This window comes from Electrona antarctica (assembly GCF_951216825.1).
Source record: "Electrona antarctica genome assembly, chromosome: 1".
Lineage (NCBI taxonomy): Eukaryota > Metazoa > Chordata > Actinopteri > Myctophiformes > Myctophidae > Electrona > Electrona antarctica.
The window spans coordinates 5,509,572-5,521,889 of NC_136806.1; the positions used below are offsets into that span (position 1 = coordinate 5,509,572).

The 12,318-nt window shown below is 40.5% G+C and overlaps 1 protein-coding gene across 1 annotated transcript; it reads left to right on the top strand.

The window, feature by feature from the left end:
- Positions 1 to 1,026: 1,026 nt before the first annotated feature.
- On the top strand, positions 1,027 to 10,901 carry LOC306924082 (PWWP domain-containing DNA repair factor 3A-like). Its single transcript, XM_079502423.1, has 8 exons — positions 1,027 to 1,082; positions 1,298 to 1,348; positions 2,882 to 2,926; positions 3,028 to 3,092; positions 3,210 to 3,405; positions 9,285 to 9,485; positions 9,965 to 10,053; positions 10,638 to 10,901. The coding sequence occupies exons 2-8, from the start codon at positions 1,340 to 1,342 to the stop codon at positions 10,723 to 10,725; spliced, it is 693 nt and encodes a 230-aa protein (XP_079358549.1). The 5' UTR covers positions 1,027 to 1,082; positions 1,298 to 1,339; the 3' UTR covers positions 10,726 to 10,901.
- Positions 10,902 to 12,318: the final 1,417 nt, after the last annotated feature.

The window sequence follows — 12,318 nt, forward strand, 5'->3', positions numbered from 1 at the left end:
CTTAAAAAAAAACTTAACTTAAAAAAAAAAAAAAAACTTAAAAAGGAAAAGCTTTAAGGAAAAACTTAAAAAAACTTAACTTAAAAAAAAACTTAACTTAAAAAAAAAAAAAAAAACTTAAAGGAAAAGCTTTAAGGAAAAACTTAAAAAAAACTTAACTTAAAAAAAAACTTAACTTAAGAAAAATCTTAAACACAAAAAAGAGAACTTAAAAAAACCTTAAAAAATTACGTAATTTATTCTAATTGTTGTTTTTGCAATTCACGAGCTGCGTTCGCTTCCCGCGTTCGCGCGTCTTACTTGTGATGTTGCTTTGCCTTATTATTGACTCTGAGTTTTGAAAGTAAAGAAGAGTTGTGTTTAAGCTGTCATGGTCCACTGATTCACAATAGTAGCCGAAAGATTCCACGTAAATTGCACGCTGCCTTCATGATTTGAGTCATTTTAAAAAATCCACCTGTCTCCACGGCTCGGGGCGAGCCGTCATCACTTTTCGAAATTCTGTGGCGAGCCGTCTTCACTTTTCGAAATTCTGTGGCGAGCCGTCTTCACTTTTCGCGGGGGCGAGTTGGAAAAGGGGCGAGACGACCTGGTACCCAAGGAAGTCCTGAAGCGGCCCAAGAGGTTACGGATCGGAGCGTAAGATTGTTCAGGAAATTGTATTTCTCAGATCACAAAAACGGTATGGTTATGTTCCAACTGCCAGGTTGCATGTTTCTGTTTGCACTCGGGTGAAAAGGTTTTTGCAAGTACTCTGCGAGCACTTGCAACAGAGTCCCCCCCCCCCCCATGTTCTCACCTTTCAATGTGACTATAACATCACATCCAGTTATCCAAATTCTAATCGACACTTTTGTATATCTGTTGCAAGAGCCCAGGTACTGGCCCTGCCTGGGTGATGGGTGTTTGGATCGAGATATGGTCCATTTTCACATGGGTGTTAAGCTGCAGCAGGATGGTTTAAAAAAAAATATATACAGTGTGTATATATTTATTTATTTTTGTATATGTTTACTATTAGGCGGATTGCACAGCAAATATGCCCTGGTGCATGGACTGAGAAGACCGGACATGATTTTACGGTGACTCATAATTTACTTACAAAATGTGTATACAGTATATAGGCTTACAGTAAACTGTCTATCAGTGTTTTTTTTAAAGCTGTGCCAACATGGTGTACAGTAGACATGGTGTACAGTAGACATGCACGTCATTTTTTTCCAGAGCTATAGGAAGAATTTACATTAACAGCAAAGTTGTAAAAGTAATTTAAAATGTTTATATTCTTTTTTTTTAGGACTTGCCCTGCCAGTGGTTCGGGAATGATTGTGGGGTTTTTATGCTCATGGTAAGATGTCTTAAGGTAGCGTGTGCTACCCTTCCTGGTGATGAGTCAGAAAAGACTCTTCATAAGATTCAGGGAGACTCGCAACATTGGTGATAGCTCCCAGTAGTTTACTAATTTATTTTAGTTTTTTTCTTTTTTTAACAACCATTCGAGCCACTGGCTCTTAATTAGGTCTAGGGTTGCATACCTAGATCTGACAATGAGCAGGTTGCTCATATGGTTTTCATTTTTTTTTTTTTTTAATACTGTTTTTATTAGGCATTTTGTATTATGACATAACTTCAGAATATCATTGACAGATAATGAGTAATTAAGTGACATACAATACATAATAAAAAAGGTACATAAATGTGATAAACAAGAAAAAACAGTTAAACAGTGACAAATGTGAACAGACAAACAAAATAAAGACAACAGGACCGACACTCTTGCTCTCAAACTTTCCCAACACGACATTTTTCTTTTTAAATGAGAAAATAAAATAAGAAAAAACACTTTCTTTTTGATTTTGTTATCTATTGTGTAGGAGGGGTTAGCGTGCACTTATTGAAATAGTCAATGAAGGGTTGCCATGTCTGGTAAAATCTATCTTCACTCCCTCTCAATTCAAACTTTATCTTTTCCAATTGCAAATAGTGCATAACATCTTTCATAAGTGTAGTGTGAGTCGGAACCTGTGCTTGCTTCCAGTTCAACAGTATCAGTCTGCGAGCCAGTAGAGTCACATATTTTACCATGTTATATTGGAAAGTAGACAATTTGACCCCGGGGCTTTTAACTCCTAGAACTGCTGTCAGTGGATCCGGGTCAAAAGGTTTTCCAACAATGTCTGACAGTGATTTAAATATACTTTGCCAATATGATGTTAGTTTAGTGCAGTGCCAGAACATATGAGCTAGAGTGGCCGGCGACTGGCCACATCTGTCGCAGGCTGGATTCACATTTGGATACATTCTGTTGAGTTTTTCCTTTGACAAATGTAACCTGTGTAATATTTTAAATTGTAGAAGACCATGCCTGGCGCATACTGAAGAAGAGTGCACTAATTTTTGAGATGTAGACCATTGCTCGTCAGTGATAGATATTCCTAAATCATTTTCCCAAGCAGTTTTTAAATAATCCAAGGAGGCATTACTATCTAAACATGAGAGAGAATTATAAATAATAGAAACACCTCCTTTGACCAATGGGTCAGGTAGAAATATAGATTCCATTGATAAGTTGGTAGGTATGTTTGGAAATGAAGCAGTGTGCTGTGTTAAAAAATGTCGTATCTGTAGAAATCTAAAAAAATGTGATTGGGGTAAATTAAATTTGCGTCGTATTTGTTCAAAGGTCGGAAATAACCCATCAATATAAAGATCTTTGAAGGAGTGAATACCATTTCTATGCCACACTTTAAACAATGAGTCAGAAAGGGAAATGGTTTTCATTTTTAATGTAAAATTGTAAAACTTGGTGTTGGCGATATCCACAGTATGCTCCCACCAGGTTTTGAATTAATGCTATTTTCTTTATCGTCTCCTGTTTCAGTACACACATTGTCTTGCAACGGATGTCCCATTCAACTTCAAGGAGGTGAGGTAACATCTGTATGAACAGAATGTGTATCAAATGTGGCATGGCTTTCTCTTTAGTAAAATATCCCAAAGCTTATACCTGTGCCTTTAATGTTTTAGGAGGACATGCCTCGCATTAGAAGGTGGTGGTGTAGCCGTCTTATGGAGCGCTTCGAAACGGAGGGGTATGATGTCCCTAACTGATTTGACTTTGATAAAGGGATAGTTGCCAGCTGCAAAACATTACTGTATTGCTTGGTGTTGCCTGATAACTAACTTCTAACATCTCCTTAATTGAAAAGGGAAGGCAAGAGATTTGCCCACTGGACTGACCAGGCAGGCAAACTCCTTGCTGGAAACCTGAAGCCCATCTACCGCGTCAAAAGAGGACTGAGCAGAGACATCCCCCAACATGTCCTTGAAGCACAGAAGAGGAAGAGGTCGGCAGATGAGATCGTAGATGTCATTACGGCAGGAAGGACGGATCAACGCCTCAAAGTAGGTTGGAAAATGCACTAGCCACAGTAGTTGGGGTCCGTTACTCAAAAAAGTAATACACTACATATTACACATTACTTTTGAAAAAGGTAATGCCTTACTTTACTTGATTACTCCCTGGAGAAAGTAACTTAGTTACACTACTCGTTACATTACTTTTGCGTTACTCCATAAAATCGCCTGAGATGCAGTCAAATAATTTGCCACTTAACAAATTGTTATTGCCACTTAACAAATCGTTATAATCCTAATAAGGAGGACATACACAAGATCTTTCTTTATGCTCTTTAATGCCAGGTTGTGAAGGAATAAAACAAAACGGTCTAGTGCAGTAGTTCTCTTCTTGACCTTGTAAAACTTTTTCTATGCAACCTTCTAATAAAGTATTCAATCAAACCACAAGAGGGGGCTCAAGTAGCACCTACTACATGTACGTGTTATGTAACACAGTGACACTGACAGCAGTGGTTTTCAACCAGTGGTACTCTGTGGACCACTACAACACCAGTTAGCCTTGAGGGTGTTCCAGGTGGTCCCCAGCAAAATGATGGAGTTGGTAATGGTAAGTAACCAAATGGACGCTTACTAGATATTTAACTCATATATATTTAACTCTTGATAGTGTAAAATGAAACCAAATTAGAGAATGTAGAATAATTGTTATTTTGCCTGTTGTCTCACCTAATGATACAAACGATGAACATCAATACAGAATGGAATTGTGGACCAAATCTTATCCTATTTAGTTTTGGGTCTGTGAGGCCAAATCTCATCAAATGGTGGTCCATGGGATGGGATGGCTCAAATGCACAATACATAATGTGCCTTGATATGAAAAGGGTTGAAAACCACTGCACCATAGGTAGGCAAATATTAACTTTCCCAAAATATATTCAAATAAAATAATAGTGCAAATAATAACAGTCTAGTGCAAATATGAACTGCTAAAGTAACAGACTGGTTCATATAATAATATATCCAGGAAAAAAGAAAAGAAAAAAACAGACTGCCTACCCAATGTTTTGATTAATTGAACAAGGTGGACCCTATTGTAAACATGTGTAATGCTTAATTGGGTCGTCCACTCACAGTTAACAGTCTTTGTATTGAGTTTGTGCTTGAAATGTACTGTAATTCTGCAAACTGTTAATAGGCTACATATCAATCAATCAATAACCCAACAACTTCAGTGCAAAAATCAACTGATTCATATAATAAACAATAATATATCCAGAAAAAAAGAAAAGAACAAACTGGACTTCCCAACAACTTTAGTGCAAACACTGCTTATTTTACTTCCCAAGTAACACACTCAGAGGAGAGGTAGGTTGTTGAACAAGTTAAAGCAGTAGTTTGCCTCAAAATAAAACTATATATATATCCATTCATAAAATAAGAGAATGGCCTTCCTAACATCACTGGATGATGTTGACAGACTTGAAATGGGAAACAAAACATGTTGTTCCCTTACCAAACCATGGCTTTATAGACTACTGCACTTCTTCTAGAGTACTACAGTTCATCTTATTTGACTGGTTTCTCAATTCTCACTACAGCAGCGGTTGTACCTCATAAGCAGGAGTCTCTCAAATTGCTTGTCTGACAGCCTGTTCCTCCTTGGAGTCAGCACAAGGCTGCCCAGGCTAAACAGCCTCTCCACCGGGGCACTAGAAGGTGTCGCCGTGTTGTATTTCAAGGATATTTTCTTTATTGTAGGGAACCTGCCCAGGCTCCCAATCTCAGTCCCAGACTTCAAATAGTCAATGACCTCCTTATCTGGGTCGAAGGATGCTGTATCCACATCCTCTAACTCAAAGAATTCTTCATCACTGCTGTTGGAAGTGAGGGTTTGCTGCTGAGGCCTAACCTCCTGCTCATCCATGGGGGAAGCGCGACACTCTTCTTTCAGCAGTGTCCTCAGGGCGTCTTTCTTGTCCTCTTCTCTCAGCCACCGCACCTTAAACTTTGGCAAAGTGACAGCAGCAAGGAGAGCATCTCTGCTGTCCATCACAGAGGCAAATCGTGTCTTGACGGCCTGCGATATAAAACAATTTAGAAATTAGATATAAATATAGTTTATCTTATAGAGTAGTCTACAAAGCATGCATCTCTCTGGAAGGAGTTGACAGGTGAATGGTGCAACAGGCAGAGAGGAGTCATGCCCTTACAAAATTGACTATATTTTCAGAAGCACAGCTCCATTAAATAAATCTTACATTCACAGCTTAATTTAGGGCAAAATGTAAAATACTGCGATAGGACTTATGGGTGGAAGTGCATTAACTCAGTGCAAGCTTCATGTTAGGAAGGGATGTGCATCTGATTTATTTCACATGATCACAACATCACTCACACACAGTCACAGTCAGTCACACTCTCACACACAATAGGCTTTCATATCAAATAAATCACACTACACTGGTGGTCATTTCAATGAGTCCCACTAACCTTAGACTAGATGTTGGGCTGATTGACGTTTCAATAATAACAATAATAAAATCATTTATAAATACCTGTACTATGGCATCAGGCAGACCTGCTGTCATCCGGGAGAGCCCAGGCCGCTTTGCCAGTGTCTTAGACATCAGAGACTGCAGTGTTGGTAGGAGACAGCCATAGTAGCAGTTATCTTCACCTTGCAACTTGTCCAAAGCTACGGTGAGTGGTTTTGTGACTGTGCAATATTCCGTGAGGAATTGATACTCCCGTTCAGCGATGGCTTTAATACCTAGTTGAGTGCAGAGAGTGGTCAATCTTGGCATGGGAATCTCAGTGATGCGAGATATTGCATCATGGAACGAGTTCCATCTAGTTGCTGTTGGCACGATGAGCTTTTTTCCACACAGACTGTCAACGATCTCAGAAGCCACGGTAGAACGGCTGGCCTTAGTCCATAGAGCAGAACACTTGGCGGTGGCGCTTCTGTAGACTGCTTTGGACTCTGCGTGTGAGGTCAGCCATTTTTCAATATCATTTGTTGAAATGAGGTTAAGGGTATGCGAGGCACATCTCACGTGGGGGGAGAGTAAACTGTCCTTGTTCGTCGGAGGACAGCACTTCACCAACATCTGTGAATGTCACCTCTTCATCTTCTCGACCCTGCTCTTCCTCTCCCTCCTCCTCCGAATCTGCTGCAGGCTGAGTCTCATATATTCTGAAAGCCTTGACAAAGTTCGACCCGTTGTCTGTGACTGTTGCAGTGACTTTGTGTGACAATCCAAACGCTGAATGAATCTGTTCAATTTCACTAGTCACAACATCGTATGTGTGACGTCCTTTGATTCGTTTGCAGGCAATAGCTGCTTTCTGACGAGAGAAATCGCTTGGGTTAATCCAATGGGCAGTCATTCCCATGAAGCTTTTATTGTGGGCCGACCAAATATCAGCGGTGGTTGACACATATTCAACGCTATCAAATTTCCGCTTTAGCTCACTTTCCATGGTCTTGTAACAATTGTCCAAATATGTTGTAAACGTTTTCCTGTCTGTTGTCGGCTGACCGCTCCCCAATATGGGTATTTTGCACAGTATTTTACGGAAAGACGGAGATTCAACCGTTGAAATTGGCAACATTTCCTCTATTATGTACGAGGCAACAAGGCTGTTTACCTCCGATTTGGAGGTTCCCTTCTGTTTTTCAAAATCAATCTTTCGCTGCTTGCTTGGAGTCGGACCTTCGGTAACAAGACAACTCACCCCTAAAGCCACTTTTGGTGAGTTGTCCAGACAACTCACCCCTAAACGTGAAGACATCTCACCCCTGCTTTTTTAGGGGTGAGATGTCTTCACTTTCCGGGGTGAGATGTCTTCACTTTTGGCCACTTTCGGGGTGAGATGTCTTCACGTTTCTCACCAAAAGTCTGACTGAATATGTAGCCTTTGAGCTATACTTTACTGAATATTTCACAAGAATATAACACAAGAGTTAAATGTACGGTCAAATGTAATGTAGTTTATTTAAATATAGAAACTACAGGCTACAGATGTAAATATATTTATGACACAGTAAAATGTCGAATTCGCCTTTAAGTATGTCAAGGTGAAATGCATAATAAACCTTACAAATACAAACATTATTGTTTGTATGTAGGCTACCCAGTAGCCTACCCATATGATTAGATGAATGTGCAACATTGTTTCCATCTTCCAAGCATATTCCTGCCAAAATGGAGATCTTAAATTGTTGAAAATGTCTTTAAACAAAAGATCACCATGAATTCAAGGCTTGTGTGTGTGTGTGTGTGTGTGTGTGTGTGTGTGTGTGTGTGTGTGTGTGTGTGTGTGTGTGTGTGTGTGTGTGTGTGTGTGTGTGTGTGTGTGTGTGTGTGTGTGTGTGTGTGCAAACTTCTGAAGAAATGTGAACTGAACCCCTCTCAATTTGGTTACTCCAGAAGAGTCCAGATGGCTGTCACTTTTCTCACATGCTAATGTAACTAGCAGTAGCAAGATCATTGTCCGAAAGTTCGCTTCGTTTGGCAGGTGTGAAGGCTCATTCGAATCCTAATACGGACAAGGGATATTCATTTTACGCAGTGCAAAGATGTCCCGTTATCATGTGACGTGGTCAAATAAGGAGACCGAATTAAGCCCTCATCGAAATATGAGGACGAGCACATTAATCTATTGCTTAAGGAAACACATAAAAAACACTGCAGTGTACAGAATATTCTGTCTTTCTGTCGTGCGTGTCTGTCTGTCACTGTGTGGGGATCCGAGTGGAGACTTTCTTCATCTTGTTTAAATATAAATACTTCAAAATTAAAACACATGTTTAGCTCAGCATGATCTATAAACTGTATAGCTAACATGGAATATGCATAATAATTGTGATCGGATCATCAATGGGACTCTGGGAGTAGGCTATCTATACTATTGTAAACTTCGGATCATTTTGCGCTCCCGTCTCCGCTGTGCCCAACACTGTGCCTCGTTCATGTGCCCAAAAAAAAGAACAGTGGCGCGCGCACACACACACACACACACACACACACACACACACACACACACAGTAAGTCTCCGACGACACACTGCATCCGTTACTCTCACTTTACGTGAAAAGTCTATTTTTTAACATCGGCTTCTGAACACATTGATAAAATTCCCTGCTACGTTTCCTTGCTGCGCCTGACACAGCCAGTGTGAAGGCAAACCGCATCAAATTAAATATGCAAGAATCCAAATTCTCCGCCCATACGCATTTGAGTCTACAGAAGTATTAGGTGAGAATGTGACCTAATTAGCAACTTTGTACAGCCGTCAGACTCTGCCTTTGAAGCGCAAACATTATCCACAAACGACCCCCCCCCCCCCTCAATGCTGCATAGAGAGAAAGAGAGAGAGAGAGAGAGAGACGCTCTACTCCTTAAGTGTTTCACCGGATTTTACTGTTAAATAAATAAATAATTAGCCGTGACTGCGCACGTCTGTAGGAACCGATAGTTAGATCCGAAATTTAATTATGCCTACTGTAATGGGTGCCACGGAAAGTACAGACAACTCACCCCGCAATGTCAGAAAGTGAAGACAGCTCACCCCGGAAAGTAAAGACATCTCACCGGGGTGAGATGTCTTCACTTTCCGGGGTGAGCTGTCTTCACTTTCCGGGGTGAGCTGTCCGGGGTGAGCTGTCCGGACAACTCACCCCGACATGTCAAAAAGTGAAGACAACTCACCGGGGTGAGATGTCTCGTATTCGGACCTTCAGGGTCGGTCGACTGAGACTCAACGCTGCTCTGCGGATCTCTTGCAACCAACTTTGTGTTCTCATGTTTAGACTTCAGATGTTTCGATAGATTTGACGTCGTGTTCGAAGCAGTAGAAAGAAGCTTCTGATTTGTGTCAGAAGCATTTGTGTGCAATAACACATTTTCTGTGCACAGGCTGTCCTCACTGGTGAAGAGCCATCAAAGTGGTTAGAGAAATTCAACGGTGACAAAAGATTCCAGGCTCCTTATTATTTTAGGGATGAACAGCAGTCTGCAACGTTGTACGAACACATGTCCCGTCTCTTCGACACCTCACCTACCCAACACCATGGACCAAGTCGCATTGAGTTCTTCCTCAACGTGCTGTATCCAGAAGTGAGTTCCTCTCCACTCACCATACATGAGAGCATACACTAAAACCTTGATGTTTCAATTGGACATCCTTGTTACTGGTAACCAATGAATCCTTCTGGGGTGAAATGAAATGAAATGAAATGAAATCTATATTTACCCAGGGTATCTGGGCTAAGCTCAAGAACTTGTTTCCAGCCAGGCCCTGCTCATAGAACACATTTCATCGTAGTGGTTCAATGCCTTGTTCAAGAGCACTTCAGCGGTGGTAATTTTAACGTGTCGGACGGCTGATTCGAACTAGGAACCTTCCGGTATCAAGACCGCGCCGCTATCCGTTCGGCCACCGCTGCCACTACGTGGATAGATGGTTCATGGGTAACATGTTGAAAGCTTGAGATCTGGCAAAAAAAACAGCTTCACCATGCTTGAGATGGAAGGAGACGGATTGGAAACTAATGTCTGTTTTTTTTCTGTTTTTTTCTTTTTCTTCTACCCGACAGGCCACTATATGTGCACTTGCACAAGTACACAATGTTGACCTCGACGACGCAGAGCGTCTGTTCCTTGATGGCCCAGGCTTGCATCAAAGGTACAATAAATACACAACATGATTTTCAGTGAGACACTTCACGTTTACCTTAATTACATAATCCAAGTAATATTTCATGTTATCTTATGTTTAGAAAGTAAGTAGGCCTTGCTGAGCATAGGGGCCTATCTCCTGTTTCTGTAGTGTGAGTCAGCTTGATGTACAAGTACACCCCTTGGACATGACGCTAGTATGTCGCAGGAACATTTATAAAGGTTTGTTTTGTATAGAGGGTATGCGCATGACATAATCATCATACCCGGAAGTTATGCGGGAATGCCTACAGAGTGGCAAACGACTTTCTGGCCTTGACATACATCCAAACAGAAAAACTATATTATTACATTAAACGTTCACTTTTCCTTATTTGTCATTCACTTTATGCATGCGCATACCCTCTATAGGATTCACATGTCTTTTATAAAGGTCCCCTGGATTTGAATTGAAAATGGTTGAATCTTCAAAAAGAAAAAAAGATTCAACCATTTCACTATTGTGCCTGCACAACCTGTTTCTATACAGAATTCATGTTTCTCTTTTTGAGGTATTGTACCATTTATTTATTTTTTCCTTCTCCCTATCAGTGAGGTAGATGACTTCATGGAGGGAATTGGGAGGCAGCTGAAACAGGAAGGGAATCCACCAGTGAAGCGCCAAAAGCTCTGGAAATGATATGTTGATCCCCATTTCTTCCTCTCGATGTCTCCTTTAAGTTGTCACTGCACTACATAAATCACTACATACATATGTCACTACATAAAATAATATTGTGTTGAAATAGAGGCACGGTACCTGGGCCCTCATCAAACCCTGTACACTCAAGATGCACTCTCTATATGGCCAGTACAGAATTAATTATATATGTTGATGTGACCCCCTCCACCCCCCAATGAGAAAAGCGACAAATAAAATATTTCTATATATGATAAATGCCCTTGAGACTTGATTCATTTATTCTATATACTGTATATAGTGGGGTGCAGTGGGACATTTGGTGTAGCACCTGCAGTGAAACTGTCAGCATTGAGGTTTTCTATATGGGGTTATATGTGACCACATGTGTCTATTATAAGAGATGTTTCTATTCACTTTATTGATGTATAATCTATAGGCCTAGTGTATGAAAATGAACTTTGTTGAGAGCAATAGGCCTATCTCACAGCCCGCTTTCCACGCCCACTTCCGGTAAATAGTGGTGTCATTTAACATTTGCATTTACACGTTTTTTTCTCTGGAGAATCTAAGTACATTTTCTAATGTAAAAATGTGACAGACCAATATTATTATGAAGCAAACAAGATGGTAAATCAGCTCGAACAGATAGAACAAACCTTACCTTGAGAAAACAAAAGTTGTAGACTTCTTAAATTACCTCTGTTAACATGTAGCGTCTATGGAGTGACGTCACGCTATCACCACTAACCCCGAAAGGGGGGCGTATTAAGGGGGCGGGGAAATTCTGTGAGATAGGCTTATTGGTTTAATAAGTGTAATTAACCAATTAATGACCAATAAGTCCTAAAGCAGTGGTTTCCAAAGTGGGGTCCAGGATCCCTGAGGCAGTTCCAGGGGGTCCCCAGCTAAATTATAGTTCGGAACCAAATGGACCCTTATGGATCACTGCTTATAGAGCTGTAAAAATCTTCTCTTATGGGGGTCCCTGGCATATCTCTTCAAATGGGGGTCTGTGGGCTAATTGGTGTCAATTTGGGGCTCCTTGACATGAAAATGTTTGGGGGAACCACTGTCCTAACAGACCAAGTGGGGTATATTTCGGGTATTGCAATTTTCCATATAATACAACACAATTTCAACTACTGACCTTGTAGCATTTTTCTGAATATTGTCACCTTAAGTACATTGGCGTTTTGGAGGTACAAGCATGTGAAAATGACAAAGGCAAGTTCTGAATGTCTGCAACCAATTTATGCACTGCATGTAAATTCAGTCACTGTCCTGATTATCATGAGGAGGTAGAAGTGAGAAATGTGCCAAATGAGCTCCCATAAGGAGCTGGTGCTGTGGAATTCTGGGTATTGAGCACAAAGGTCCACATCAATATAATGTAGACATAGAAGGATGCAGGATCAGAAAGTAGTGCACTATGCCTCACATGTCTAATGCATTATAACCATAGTTTACTAAGTCATTCTAAAATTCTTCATGACATGTGTTACTGTTATTAAGGCCAAGTATAAATGCATCATGAAATGCATATAACACTATAATTACAGTTATACACACTCATAAGTGCATATAACACAA